The 14,500-nt window shown below is 37.6% G+C and overlaps 1 protein-coding gene across 1 annotated transcript; it reads right to left on the reverse strand.

Annotated features, from left to right (window-relative positions):
- Positions 1–10,312: 10,312 nt before the first annotated feature.
- On the reverse strand, positions 10,313–13,903 carry SAC3C (SAC3/GANP/Nin1/mts3/eIF-3 p25 family). Its single transcript, XM_089449314.1, has 8 exons — positions 13,125–13,903; positions 12,888–12,988; positions 11,907–12,128; positions 11,504–11,722; positions 11,249–11,334; positions 11,025–11,118; positions 10,836–10,928; positions 10,313–10,737 (listed from the first exon to the last, which is right to left on the reverse strand). The coding sequence occupies exons 1-8, from the start codon at positions 13,588–13,590 to the stop codon at positions 10,537–10,539; spliced, it is 1,482 nt and encodes a 493-aa protein (XP_089305440.1). The 5' UTR covers positions 13,591–13,903; the 3' UTR covers positions 10,313–10,536.
- Positions 13,904–14,500: the final 597 nt, after the last annotated feature.

Raw genomic sequence — 14,500 nt, forward strand, 5'->3', positions numbered from 1 at the left:
TTGTCCCTCGAATGGAGATGCACAGGAGCTAGACCAGTGAATTTAGCTAATAATTGATGGAGTTGAGGGAGCATCTAATCAAGGGGGCAATGGAGGGCCTAGTTACTCCAGTTCCTTGTTGAATCCCATGTGCATATGTCATTAAGTTTGTGGATACCTTTTTGGATGAGCCAGTTACGCAACTCTGCTATTTCCAGAGCAAGATTTAGGGGATGGAGTCCCATGATCTTGTCATCCCACAGTCTAATTCTTTTCCCATTTCCTGGAATTCTGTAGCGTTGTTCTTTGAAGAATTTCCAGCCTTGGCTGCACAACTTCCACAGCGTGGTTCCTTTGTGGGAAGCTCCTTCTTCCATATTCTTTATTGAGAGTCTGTGCAGATATTTTTTAATTAGAACTTGACTTACAAGGTTTCTTTGGTTTGAGAAGATTTTCTAGAGGATCTTCCCTCCCATCGCCAGATTGGCCAACATAGGATCTCTTACCTGAAGTCCACCTTCAGATATTGGCCTTTTCACTATGTCCTAGCTTACTATATGGAATTTTTTTTGGTTCCCCTTTCCTCCTTGCCATAGAAAATTTCGAATCAACTTTGCTAACTGTTCGGTGATCATTTTTGGAGCCAAAAGGAAAGAAGCCTGGTAGATAGGAAGGGATGAGAGAACTGACTTGACCAGAGTGAGCTTCCTGGCTGAGGTAAGCCATTGTCCGCCCCAAGCAGTCATTTTAGCCTTAATTTTGCTGATAATTTCCATCCAATGAGGGGCCTTAGTGGAACCCAAGGTTAAAGGCAGGCCAAGATACTTGAATTTTTCCCAAGAGGCATATCTAGTGAAGCCCAGGGCTTGGGCAATCCTGAGTATAGATTGCTGGTCTACCACCCAGCCGTACACTGCACTTTTTCTCTTGTTGACCATAGCTCCGGAGACTCTGCAGAAGCTTTGGATTACTCCACTAAAGGCTCTTGCTATTTTAATGCAGGCTCCTCCCATAAGAGTCATTGACGAACAAGGCATGATTGATTGGGTTTGTTCTGGGTATCACTCTAATGCCAGGAAGAGTCCTGTTGAGCTTCTCATCTGTGAACTTTCGACTTAGAGAGTCTGCCACCAGAATATATAGGAAGGAGGATAGAGGGCAGCCTTGCCTGATTCCCCTTGAAGCTTTGAAGTAGTTTGCCGGCCTACCATTTACTAGAGGGGCTATCCAAGGTTCTCCAATGCAAGCTTTAATCATTTTTACAAATTCAAAGTTGAAACCAAATGTAGAAAGAACTTGGAGGAGGAATGAGTGTCTTACTCTATCGAAGGTGTTTGCCATGTCCAGTTTGATGAGCATACCTTGCTCTTTGCGTTGATGGCTAGAATGGATGATTTCCTGCACCAATATCACATTGTCTAGGATATGCTTGCCTTTGACAAACCCTCCTTGATTGGGAGAGATGAGTTTGTCCAGCAGAGGCTTTGTTCTATTAGCAAGTAACTTGGTGAGTATTTTGTAGGAAACATTGCAAAGCGAGATTGGTCTGAATTTGTCGAATGTCTCCGGGTTGGCTTCTTTGGGAATTAGGGCTAGGAAGGTGGAGTGTGTGCTTCCTTCCACTTTGGCTTTTTGTAGGAATCCTCTGATCATTCGGTACAAATCAGCCTTGATGATGTCCCAGCAGAGCCTATAGAAGTGTATTGAGAATCCATCAAGTCCTGGGGCTTTGTCTGGTTCCATCTTCCATATGACATTGCTAATTTCTTCTTCAGTGAATGGCTTCAGGAGAGTTGCATTGTCCTCCTCGTTAACCATCCTTGGAATGTGCTTGAGGAAGTCGTGAGCTTCCTCATCATCCTCTGCGCCTTCTTCTTTGAACAACTGCTTAAAATGAGAGGTTTCCGCCTCTTTTATCAGAGTTGTGCCTTTAAGAACAGTCCCTTCTGGCGAGGTGATCTCGGCAATGTGGTTTCTGGAGAGGCGGGTTTGAATTTGCTTGTGGAAGAAGGCTATATTTTTGTCTCCAGACGCAAGCCAGAGATTGCGTGACTTGAGCCTCAAATATTCTTCCTCTTCTCTAAATGTTCGGAGGGTGCTGATTTGGTGTTCTTGCTCACTATGAATTTCTGCTCTGGTTATGTCTTGAGTCTCCAGGCCCATTTGGAGATCCAACAACTGCTTTGTGCTCTATTTTCGTTGGGTAGTGGGAGAGACTGTGGGCTTTTTTATCCATTGCTTCAGGGCTGTTTTGGTGGCTTTTATCTTTTGCTCCCAAACATAGCTGGGTGATCCAAGAACATGGATGGACCATGCCTTATTCATTGTATCCAAAAACCCTTCCCTGTTTGCCCATAAAGGGCACAACCAAAAGGTGATTGGTTCCAGGTTTTCTTCTTCTTCCAGCAGAAGAAGGATGGGTATGGTTTGAGTTCCACTTTGGCATAATTTTTGTGGAGATGATCATCTTCTTGGAGAGGAAGGAACTCTGAAGAAGGAATCTATCCAGCCTGGCTGAGATATGCTCCTCCCCTATTCTGTTATTAGTCCATGTGTATAGTCCTTTTTTTGGCTTGAAATCCATTAAATCCCATTGTTGAATCAGGTTTTCCACTAAGGGAAGGAAGCAATCCCTGCTGCTGGTTCCTCCTCTTTTTTCCTTTGGGTCTAGGATTAGATTGAAGTCTTTGGCAATAATTATATTATTGAGGGAGTATGCTTCCAAAAAATCAGTCAGAGTTTGCCAACATTGTTCCTTTTCTGCATAGAGGACAGGTACATAGAGATTAAAGAGTGCAATGTTTATCTTACTTGATAGGTGTCGAAGTTCGGTGTAAATCCAATGTTGCGTTTGAAAGGAGCTCTCAAGCAGGAATTTGTCAGACTCCCATAGAGTGGCTAACCCGCCGCATGTACCTCTAGCACTTACCGCTTTTCCAACTTTTGTTTTCCATTTTGCTTTGCTGAGTTCCAAAAGGGCTTCGTCATTTTAGTCTCTTGGAGCATGAGGATCTCGAGAATTTCTGATTTTAATAGGCTCTTGACTGCTTCAGCTTTTGATGGGTTCCCCAGTCCTCTGCAATTCCAAGAGACTAATCGCATTATTTACTGGTAGGGGTTGGGGCAGCACCTCCCTTGGGAGGCCTGGTTCTAGTATTTTTGCTGATAGACATCTCTATAGTGGCCTGGCTGCCTTGCATTTTTTGTCTCTCTGCTTCTTCTTCTCTAGCCTCTTTGTGAGATTTCCTCCCCACTCTTTTCAAGGGCTTCTCAGATGTTTCATCTTCTGAGGATCCTGATATCTCAGGGGTCTTCTTTCTTGTCATATCTGCATAGGTTAGGGAGCTAGAGGCACCTTTTGGGGATGCGATCTGGATTGATTCCTCTTGGCTTTTGTTTTCTTCCATGTTATTTGCCTGCTATTCATCCTCTTTATCTGATGGGTCTTGGAGTTTTTCTGGAGTGCTGAGCATATCAAAGGAGTTTGTTGATATGCCTGCTTTTGGAGGGACTGAGCTTCCTTCTGCTTGGGTTTTGGGAGGAGCAACCCTCCCAGTGGATACAACTTTCCCTTTATTCCTGTTGCTGATAGGAAGCTTGCTAAGGGAAAATACCCTGTGCAAAGCTCTACAACTAAGCCTCCATTGCCATCTAGGCCTGCTGCCACAACTAATAAAAGACCCACTCTAGGCCCTCTTGAAGCAGTTTTCAATAATCAAGGTAGAGAAATAACTGAGGAGCATGTAGCTCATTGCATATATGCAAATGGGCTAGCATTCAATTTGTTGCGTTCCTCTTATTGGCAACAAATGATTAAGGCTGTTAATGAAGCGCCAAAAGGGTACAAAAGCCTTGGATATGAAAAAGTCTGCACTACTTTGTTAGCATCAGAGAAACAATTTGTGGATAGACAACTACAAGCAATCCGGGATACATGGGCAGAAATAGGTGTGTCCATCATTTCTGATGGATGGAGAGACCAAAGAAACCGTCCATTAATTAATTTTGTTGTAGTATGCCCCCAAGGGGCAATGCTTTTGAAGGCTGTTGATTGCAGTGGAATAGAGAAAGATGCATCTTTCATATCCACAATTCTTATTGATGCAATAAAAAGTGTGGGGCCACATAATGTTGTCCAAGTCATTACGGACAACGCACAAGATTGATTGTGGAGGGTCGATATGATCACATATTTTGGACTCCATGTGCAGTACATTCATTGAACCTTATGCTTGCCAAGATTGGTGAGATTGAATGGATTGATGAAATATATGTAGCATCAAAAGAAATCCAAATGTTCATAACAAATTAGGGTTTTGCAAAGTTGGAGCTATTGAAGGTACTTTTAAGTTTTTTTTAATCAATATTATTTGTATTGGAAATTCTTATTTTTAATTACAAATTTATATATGGTTTATCATTTGAGATTTGACTTTTTGAAACTTGTAGGTTGCTGAAACTCATTTTGCCTCCCCACTCTTGTCATAAAGAGACAAACATTACAAGCAATTGTCATTGACTCTTTTTGGGAATCATGGAAGACTTCCACTTTTGATAGAGGGCAAAAAATCAAGTCCATCATTCTTGATGATGCATGGTGGGACAAGATCCAATACCTTTTACGGTTCACTGAACCAATTTTAACCTTGATCAGGGGATTTGATACAAATACACCTTGCTTGGTGGAAGTTTACGAAAACATTGATAATATGTTGGAGAGGATACGGGAAATTATTAGTGCAAGTGAAAATGACCCTTATGAAACATTCTATTATTTAGTGAAGGACATCGTTACAAAGAGGTGGAATAAAATGACCACACCATTACACCTTTTGGCATATGCATTGCACCCTAAATACTATCATTCAAAAAATTTGTCTTTACTTGGTAGAACAACACCAAACAAGGATTCTAAAGTGGTACAAGGATATAAGACAGTTTTGAGGAAAATTTATAGAGATATGGGAGTTGCAATGGAAGTCCGCCAAAAATTTGGAAGGTTTGTACAGTGTACTGGTAGCTTTTCAAATCCAGTATCTATGTATGATCGAAGGCATCTTGATCTTATTACTCGATGGGGTTTCCATGGTGGGGATAACATTCATTTTTCTACTCTAGCCACCAGGTTGTTATCACAGGTTGCTAGTTCTTCATTAGCTGAGAGGAATTGGAGTACATATGGCTTCATCTATTCAGTGAAGCGAACAAGCTGGAAGCGACAAAGATTGAGGATCTTGTTTAGGTTCATTCCAACCTCTGTCTTCTATCACATGTTGAACCAAAGTATAAAAAAGGTCTGAGCAAGATGTGGGATGCGGAGCGTGAGATCTCTGACTTGAACCTGACACTGAATTCCATGACTCACCTCAAGGCTCAACCTACTTGAGGATATTGTTCCACCACCAGTCCAGTCTACTGATGCAACTTCCTACATTCCAGGACCCCCATTATCTATTCATGATGTAGAGTTGCAATATGCAAAAGATATAGATCCATTTGAGGATATGTAAATGTATTTACTATTATCATTTATGATATTATGATCCTTTTTGTTACTTTTTTTTCCACTGGAAAAATCGTAATCTTTCATTATCTTGAAAAATTACATATTGTAGATGCTTGATGCATATGCTATTGTGTCTGTCAGCCTTCTGGGGGCTCAGTATAAGATCAAAAATATCAACATAAAACCAGAAACATCACGCAGGATGTTCGTTGTAGTTCTTCTATTTATATGTACATATTGCCACGCAGGGCCCTGTAGTAATTTTCTGTCCACTATATACATAAAAACTGTTCCAAAATATCAAAAATTATATCAGATATTCAGTTCAAGGGCTGTCCGCCCTATGGTAATGTGGGTCTATGTAAGGTCGATGATAGTATTGGAATGCATTTGACCCACGCTGCTCCTGGATCAACCACTCTCCTCGGGGAAGTGTCGTGGAGGGAGGATGCATCATTTCAGTGTTTCAATCTTCATATTTATCATTCAATTTTCTAAAAGGGTTTGATGGTTTCATGGAGTATTTGATTTTTTAGCTCTAAAGTATTTTTTAAAAGTTTAAATTTTTATTTTATTTTTTTTTTTTTTTTTTTTTTTGTGTACGTGACATATCCTTGCTCTATTCGGATCTTGGATTTTCAAAAAACTAGCGGATTCGGATCCGGATCCGAATCCTGGTAACATAGAATCATTGCTTATTCCTTTCCAACAATTGATTTATTGGTATTAATCCTTGAGAATATCAATAAGAGAAGTTGCTTTAATACGATATAAATTTTTATAGCCTAGTTGAATGCTGTCCTAATGCTCTTAATAAATAATTAAAAAATAGAATTTATTTAATAGCATTTCGAGCATTGCATCCCTCACACAGTTGTTGAAATATGACCAATGAAAGAAATGAAACACTTACAAAAATATTTCTCCTTCTAATAAGCTTTGCATTCCTTTGATCAAAGCTTACAGGGTGACCTCTATGGCCTTCTTGAACTAGTAGCTGTATGGTCATAGGAATCTCCTTGATCTGAAGTATACAACATGTGTAGGAAAGGGTACACCTACAATAGTATGACGGCCTTTGTTTGTACCCTTCTTGGACATCAAGCTACTCTCTCTCTCTCTCTTCTCTATATGTTGAATCATGCTCCAACAGTCTGTAGAAGAAAATGTATGGTCTGTTTTGAAGGTGTATGGCTTGTGCATGAACAAATGTCAGCTATAGAAATGGTATGGCTTGTTGGTCTTGCTGATCTCTTTAGCAATTTGCTCTTCTTCTCCTTTGAATGCACTCTATCCACTTCCAACTCTCTTACTTTCTTTTCATATGTGTAATTGACCTCTCCTATCTTGTCCTATATATGATTTAGCAACATCTAAGCGAGTATCTGAGCTACTTGGAGAGATTATAATTGATCTCCTCAATTCTAGTTACCACCTATTTCAATCATGAGATGTACAAGTAAGATTAAATCCTAATCTAAGTCACTAATGTTCAAGAACTTCTAAACATTTATTTAGATTTATAATTGACTTTTAAACATTAAACTCCCATTTTTCTTTTATTTCTCAAGTGAATTTAAAAGATGGAATTATTTCCCACTTTTCCTAAGTGGGTTACTAAAGAAATGTCTAAGAACCACTTCTTGCAGGTTCACACCTAGACATGTCCAAGAATTTCTTGCTCAAGCTACATTTCTCAACATAAAATGAATCCATGAAAAGGAACTTGTCTAACATTTCTTTTATATAGTCAAGTATATCTTCCTAGACATGTCCAAGAATTTCTTGCTCAAGCTACATTTCTCAACATAAAATGAATCCATGAAAAGGAACTTGTCAACATTTCTTTTATATAGTCAAGTATATCTTCCTATTCTTAGGTTTTAAATCCATGAAACTGAAGATTGTCAAAAACTCATCAACGTATGCTCTACCAAGATCTCTAACATATATTCCCCCTCACCCTCCACCTTTTCTTATTTGGAATGAGAATTAGATTGAAGCCTCCAACAATAATTCCATATTGCAAAAAATGGGAACGTCACAAGAATGGCCAGTTGCTTTAAGTATAATTTTGTTTATAGCTATGTTGCAGGAAATCTACCCTCTTGCACCAGTTGAATTTTCGTTTCGAAACATTGAAACATGTTTCACCTGTGGAAATCGCATTTCATACAGACTGAACCATGTTTATGTGTCCATATAATGTGTTTCTGAAAAGAATTGGTCCGGTTTTGCCTTAATTTGATTGTTGGGATACACATTCTTGGATTTGATGCCTAATTAAAGGTTAGTTATGAATTAATGAGACTTCTAGAACCCTCTAACACTGGAAACTTTTTTTTTTTTTTTTTTTAAATTCTGAGAAAGGCTTGTTTGCATGAAAAATGCAAGCAATTAATGATAATGTCAAATACTTCATTCCTTTAATCTTTCCTTTTCACCCTTTTACTTAAATTTTTAACATTACCATTTGGCATTAATTGTTTCATGATGTTTGAGAGTGGTTCCAACCTCATCAGACTTCATATTGAGAAAGTAAAATTTCATATTCCATTCAATATTCAGTGGACTTAGCAATTTTCAGGATTTTAGGATTGGTAAGATTGCAGCATTTCATTTGATTATGTCATGTATAAGGGTATGGGATTGACATTTAATCAAAAGCACCATGCCCCTTGTGTACCTCGTTGCTGGTGATATTGATTGTTGGACTCCTTTGCCATAGCCTTAGCAAAAATGTACCCTTCACTCAAACCCAAATCATTGATTAAGCATTTTAAATTGTTTTCTACCATATTTTAAAGCTTAGATAAGGCAGTTTTATCAAAATCGGGTGGGTGTTGACTGATGTCAGTAGATGTTTGAGGTAGAGGCAAACAATGATACTAATGATGAGAATCCTAATATAAGAGGTGGTGTAACATTGCTTGTCTTTTAAATGTTCTTGCTCATTTATTTATAATGCTTTCTTTCTAAGTTTCAATATAATGTGCTATTAAAAAAAAACACATTATATATATGTTGTGTTTCACCTTTTCCAAATTTTTGGAGGGTCACGTTTCCAACGTGTTTCTGTTTTGAAAATGTGTGCTTGTTTCCATGAATTGTGCAGCTTAGGTTTATAGCCAATGATCTTTTGATTTTTGGTTTGAACATTGTACTAAATAAAAATTATTGTGATCCCAGCTTAGGTTTATAGCCAATGATCTTTTGATTTTTGGTTTGAACATTGTACTAAATAAAAATTATTGTGATCCCAAAGTTTAGTGATACAACCTGAATTTCCTTTGGCCCCTACAGCCTGACTACTTCACTATTAAGAAGAAAAATACAGTGTGGAAGCTTCTAGTTTTAGTTCTGGAAAATAACAACTACTGGGTTTTCTTGTCTTTCGTAAATTAGTTTTCCTGTCCTTACTCCCCAAATAGAAATAATCATCATTCCTGATTTTAGTGTTGAATTTCAATTCGTTTGTGGATGGATGTCCTGAGTTCACATTTTTATAGCCTTACTGTTTATTTAACCTATTTTCCTACTATCTTAAATAAGGTTTTTCCTTTGTCCTTGAATTGATTGAGAGTTCATCATGCTGTGGGGGCATGTGTGAAGCAACAGTCAGATATGTCTATTTTGTGGTGTCTTGAACTTGCTTCTACAACTATAAAATATCCTCTGTAATTTCTTCTATAATAGACTTTTTCCAGGTGTTCTGAAATTGTAGGGGCATTTGGCTCCCATTTTTCCCAGTCTTATTGAACTGGATTAGAAGGTTTCAGAGTCCTGAAGACATTCTGAAATTTTCTTTCCCCTCAGTTCTCATGTGTTAGCCTTTTCTTTTTGGATATGCTCCTGATTTTCTTACACAGGAGGTTGTGAGTTTCCTTAATCTTATATATTCAGATATTGAAAAGCATTCTCATCTTAAGGAGATTGCATTTCTATTTTCTTCCATTGTCTTTTTGGATAGGGATCTCTTTCTTGTTGGAGAAACTGTTTCATCTTCTTTTTCTGATTCCTTGGAGCTTCCTACACTCAAGGATTAGAGTATTTGTTGCAATCCTTGGTGAAATGATTATACTCACAGCACCAATTGCACTGAAGGAAATTTGCTCAAATAAGTTATAACCTAATTTCTGCATGGCTTGATTTCCTCAGATTCTGGCACATTCAACTATATCGTTTTAACATTCAATCATATCAATGAACTTCCCTGTTTTATTTCCTATCAATCCGAGCCCAACTTAGTTCTAGAGGAGAGGAAAAAAGGGAAGCCTCACCCAAATTGGAACTATTTATCTGAAGCTTCAATACTCAATTCTCCATTTATTGAGATATAGTTTCCTGGATGTAAGAACTGTGGATCCCTTCAAAACATTCTCAATCAGTCTTCTCTATAAGAGAAGAGGGCTCTAAAAGGGCCCCTGCTAGAGAAATTGATCTTTATCTAGCATTTACTTTGGGTCTCTTTTTATAATCATTCAGGTATTCAACACCTTCAAGGATGGCCAGGCACCCATAAAATTTCCAACCGAGGCATTGTAGACATTCCTCCCTTAATCACCATTTTATAAAAAAATTGACAATGTAAGGCATCCAATACGGTAATTGGAGAATCAGAAAGCTTAGAAAATCACCACTATGTTTATCAGTCGTTAATCAGTTTTCAAAAATAGATTGGCAAATTGATATCTCTAACTTTTAATTCAAGATTAAGATGTCACATCTATATAGTGCCAGAAGTCATATTTTGCAACTTAAACAATCTAAAGTTTTTACATCTAAGAAATGACGAGGAAAATGAAAATCAAATTTATGAAAATCATATGATTTAACATGACCTCATATAATACAATTGTTTAGGAATGATGTACAAGAAATGTGCCAAAAGTTGTATTTTGCATCCTAAAGAATCTAAAGCTTTTACATCTACGAAGTGGATGAGGAAAATCTCAAAATCAAGTATGGAAAACATATGATTTAACATGACCTTGTATAATACAATTGTTTAGGAATGATGTACAAATTCTGGTCACAGCTAATGCTTCTTGTCATTGCTGGCTCAATGTCCTAGTAATTTCTAGGGAATTGGATGAAGCTAGTTTTCCTTCAATAAAAGGACAGCTGCACTGTGGAAATCCCTTTGCAGGCAAATTGAAGTTGACTTGCTTCACTGGCAGAAATTTGTGTCCTTTTTCATCTGTGCTTGTTGCAAGACCACATAAACTGCAGAAGTCCTCCATGTCAAACTCCTGTTAGTAAAAAATGAATTGTACATTATCCACTGGAAAAATTGGAAGTTAGCACATTAAAATCATGCCACAAAAATTCTATAGCATGTACTATATACCGTCATCAGAAGTAATTCTGCAATGTCAACCAATGGGAATGGGCTCAATTTGTAACCACTGTAATTGATGCATGAAAGTGCTTGCGCACGGACCTGATTAAACAAATCACATCAATATGTTGCAACGACTCTTGGAGATGTTAGAAAAGTTTTAGACATCAACATCTAAAAGTGAACTACATAAGTCACCTCATTAAAGTAATATTCCATAAGGCATGCTTCAAGGTATGTTGAATCTCTAACAAGATTAAAGAAGCCCTTGAAATTTCCCATACGATAACACCTGCACCACACCATGGACAAAAGAAAAACAATCTATGAAACTAATGTTATGAATTGTGCAACACTAAGAAGCAATGGATTGTCTAATGATTCAATTATATAACGATCAATTAGCTGTATTACTGGATTACCTTAACACATTCCTGGCAAATTCCATCTTTTTCGATTTCCATAGTGATGGTCTTATACTCCGAAACCATGCAGCAAGTGTTTCTCCCTGTCATTGTAGATGGTAAGAATTCTAAACAGATGGCTATAATAGGAAGTCCTTGATGTTTCCTAGAGTTTTCCAGGTATATGATACCATTAGCTCACAAATGCTTGGAGTTCTAGAGACAGCAGAATTATTGGAATTACTTTGAAAACAACAGAAGCAAGAGCTCTACCTGCCATAGCTTGTGAGATCCCAGATTCATAAGAACATAATAACAATAGAATTCAGCTTGATTTTCAGAATTGGATTCACTTTTTCTGGTGACATGATACAGATCAAGAAGGGATTTGAGACATTTGGAAAGCTGTTCCAAATTCAGGTGAAGCAATGATGCATCTTTATTGTTGCCAAGATGCTGAAGCTTGTGCTGTGACAAAATGTGAAACCTGACCTGCATTGCACAACATAGTATGCATCAGATCAACAGGGGAATCTATATGAGACTGACCATTAAAATGGTTCCAAAAACTGCAAAGCTGCATTTATATTTTAGAAATGCAGAATAACTTTTGAGGAATGATGGATGTACATGTCTATAGCTAAAAAATTAATAGGCAAGTTGGATAGAGACAAACCATTTGTTCATGCATGACTATTGATTGGTGATTAGTAATATTTTGGATGGTCAGATCCTGGCGGATTGCACGTGTGCAATCAAACACAAACTCATGCACAACTTCAAACCCATGTTCTGAAGTGTCAAGTAGTTTCACTAAATATTTCAGTGTGTTCCATAACACTGTAAGAGGCCGTATATCTGATGGTTGAGTATCTGAAATTGAAATAGTCCTGCAAAACTGTGATCCATTTTCACCATATATCAGTCTTCAAATGCAACGACACAAGAAAATATCCTAAACTATCTAATGATGATAATTAAGTACTAGTTTATCAATATTTATTTACTGCCCCATTGGACTGAACTTCCCCATTGGATAGAGAGTATTTATTTGTCTTTTACAGCTGCTTGCAAGAAAAAATTGTGTGTAATGTGTTAAAAAAGAGCGAAGGGTTTCAAACATAAATGTTGTAAACTAGGAGGTACAAGCTCAAGATTTCCATAGCTTCTTAAACGTAAAGTTATAGATTCTGTAGTTGCTTTTCAATAGATCCTCAGTACAATCATTTGAATTAATATAGCCAAAAAAGCTTGATGGAAATATTTATTGAAATAGCCTCGGATAGCATCCTGGTTTTAGGGATTGCAGCCATTTTTTTCACCAATTAATGGGATTTTAGTTTTAGAGTAGGATGGTATTCTGTCTTTAGTTCACAGTAATCAATTGTTTTGTGCATTGAAGCTAGAGAGCTACCATGATGTTTCTAGAACCCTGTAATTTGTATTTTCTTTCACCGAAATGTAAAGAAACGTGTCCTATATATAATTTCACAAGGTTTTCCTTATCAATTTTGTGCGGGGACATACTAAACCTATGGCACTGTGATGATGATGGGGAAGTTCAGTCCCATAATTTAAAAGGTTCTGGTCTTGATACATCAAAAACATGAACATACCATGATTTTCTCAATGTGTTGACTGAAGTAACTAATACTACCTTTTTAACAGCAATGCTAGCAGAAGTCTTCCGTGGGTCTCCATTCAACCTTTCAAAAACTGCCAAGTCTCCCAGTCTCTCTCTCTGTGCCCTCTCCTTGGCTGTTGCAATAACGACTCCCCCTCCCCTCAATATTAAAATCAACAACGATTCAAGTAACACAATAGTTGGAATCTTTAACATAATAAAATAAATGAGTTGCTTTGTTGGTATTGCAAAAATGATATTTATACTGACCAGGACACATATCGGGACAAGTCCCTGAGATGCATGGCATGAGATCATCCTCCTCTGCAGGAATGTTCCTGATTGATAAAGAGGTTAGGTTTCTCTCTATTTCGCCCTTCCTTGATGCCTGATTGAGTTTTTCACCTCCTCCAACACTGTGGTCCTTTGGCTTGATAACCACAACATTGTTTTGGGCAGCAGAAGTCCCCGGAGTTCCACCAGAATTGTCATGGTAAGCTGGGGATCTCCTAGCGTTAGAATTTCTTCTGAAACCAGAATTCTGAGGTGGCCTGTAATATGATGATAACTTGTTCTCTCCTGGGGCCCTTATATTTATGTCATCGTCGTCCTGGTAATTGGGTTGTTGGGCATTTGGATCTCTGAACCCAGATGATGCTGATCCCACAGCACTACGATTTCCTCTGTTCCTCTCATTTCGATAATATCTTCCCCTTCGCCCGTTCGTCGTCTCCATATGTGAGGAACGAAGCTCTGCTTCTGACTTCACTAAAAGGACGACATAGTCAAAACTTCCACATATTTCAGTGGCCTTGGTGTTATACTCCAGGCCAATCGGCGTGCCCCTTCCCCATGTTTTATTTGAAGAGAGACACCCAATAATTGGATGGGCTTAAAACTTCTCGGTCGCGTCCTTTCGGGAACTACCTTGAGGTCGAACTATTACGCAGTCCACTATGAATGGTATTTACATGGTGGGTCGTTAGGAATTTTAGAAGGTAAGATGAGAACGTTAACAAATAAAGGTCTGATCAGATTACTTCCGAGTTAGTGGCTGACGACATAACAATGCTCCACTGTGTTATGTCAGGTTTCGGGTTTCACATTTTATGCTCCTAATGATTTAAAAAAATTGAAATTTACGCAGAATACATTAAATTACAGTAAAAATGAAATATTTAAAAAAACGGTTTTTTTTTTTAATATTTCAAATTTTATTAATGATGTATGAGATTTAAATACAAAGGGAATTGTGCATTACTTGTCCTGTAAATGTAAACATCAATATTATGTTATCCAAAGTAAGTATATGACATCTTAAACTTGGAAATCCATGAAATATAGAAGTGAATTTAATGATTGTTAATCATTCAATTCATTAATGATAAGAGGTCAATATGGCTCTGTAGTGTGTTTCTGTAGTGGTTTTTTATAGTGTTTTTAGTCTAATTTTTTCTTGGTATGAGTGAGGTATGTTGTATATTGGTATGAGGTTTATTTGAAATAGTGGTTATTTTCTGTAGTGGTTTTTTTATAGTGTTTTTAGTCTAATTTTTCCTAGGTATGAATGAGGTATGTTGTATACTGGTATGAGGTTTATTTGAAATAGTGGTTATTTTAGCTCAATTTCCATGTTAAAAGTCTTC

This window comes from Pinus tabuliformis, chromosome X (genome assembly GCF_031772625.1).
Source record: "Pinus tabuliformis cultivar Carrire ecotype Pingquan chromosome X, CPIR1, whole genome shotgun sequence".
NCBI classification, from domain to species: Eukaryota; Viridiplantae; Streptophyta; class Pinopsida; order Pinales; family Pinaceae; genus Pinus; species Pinus tabuliformis.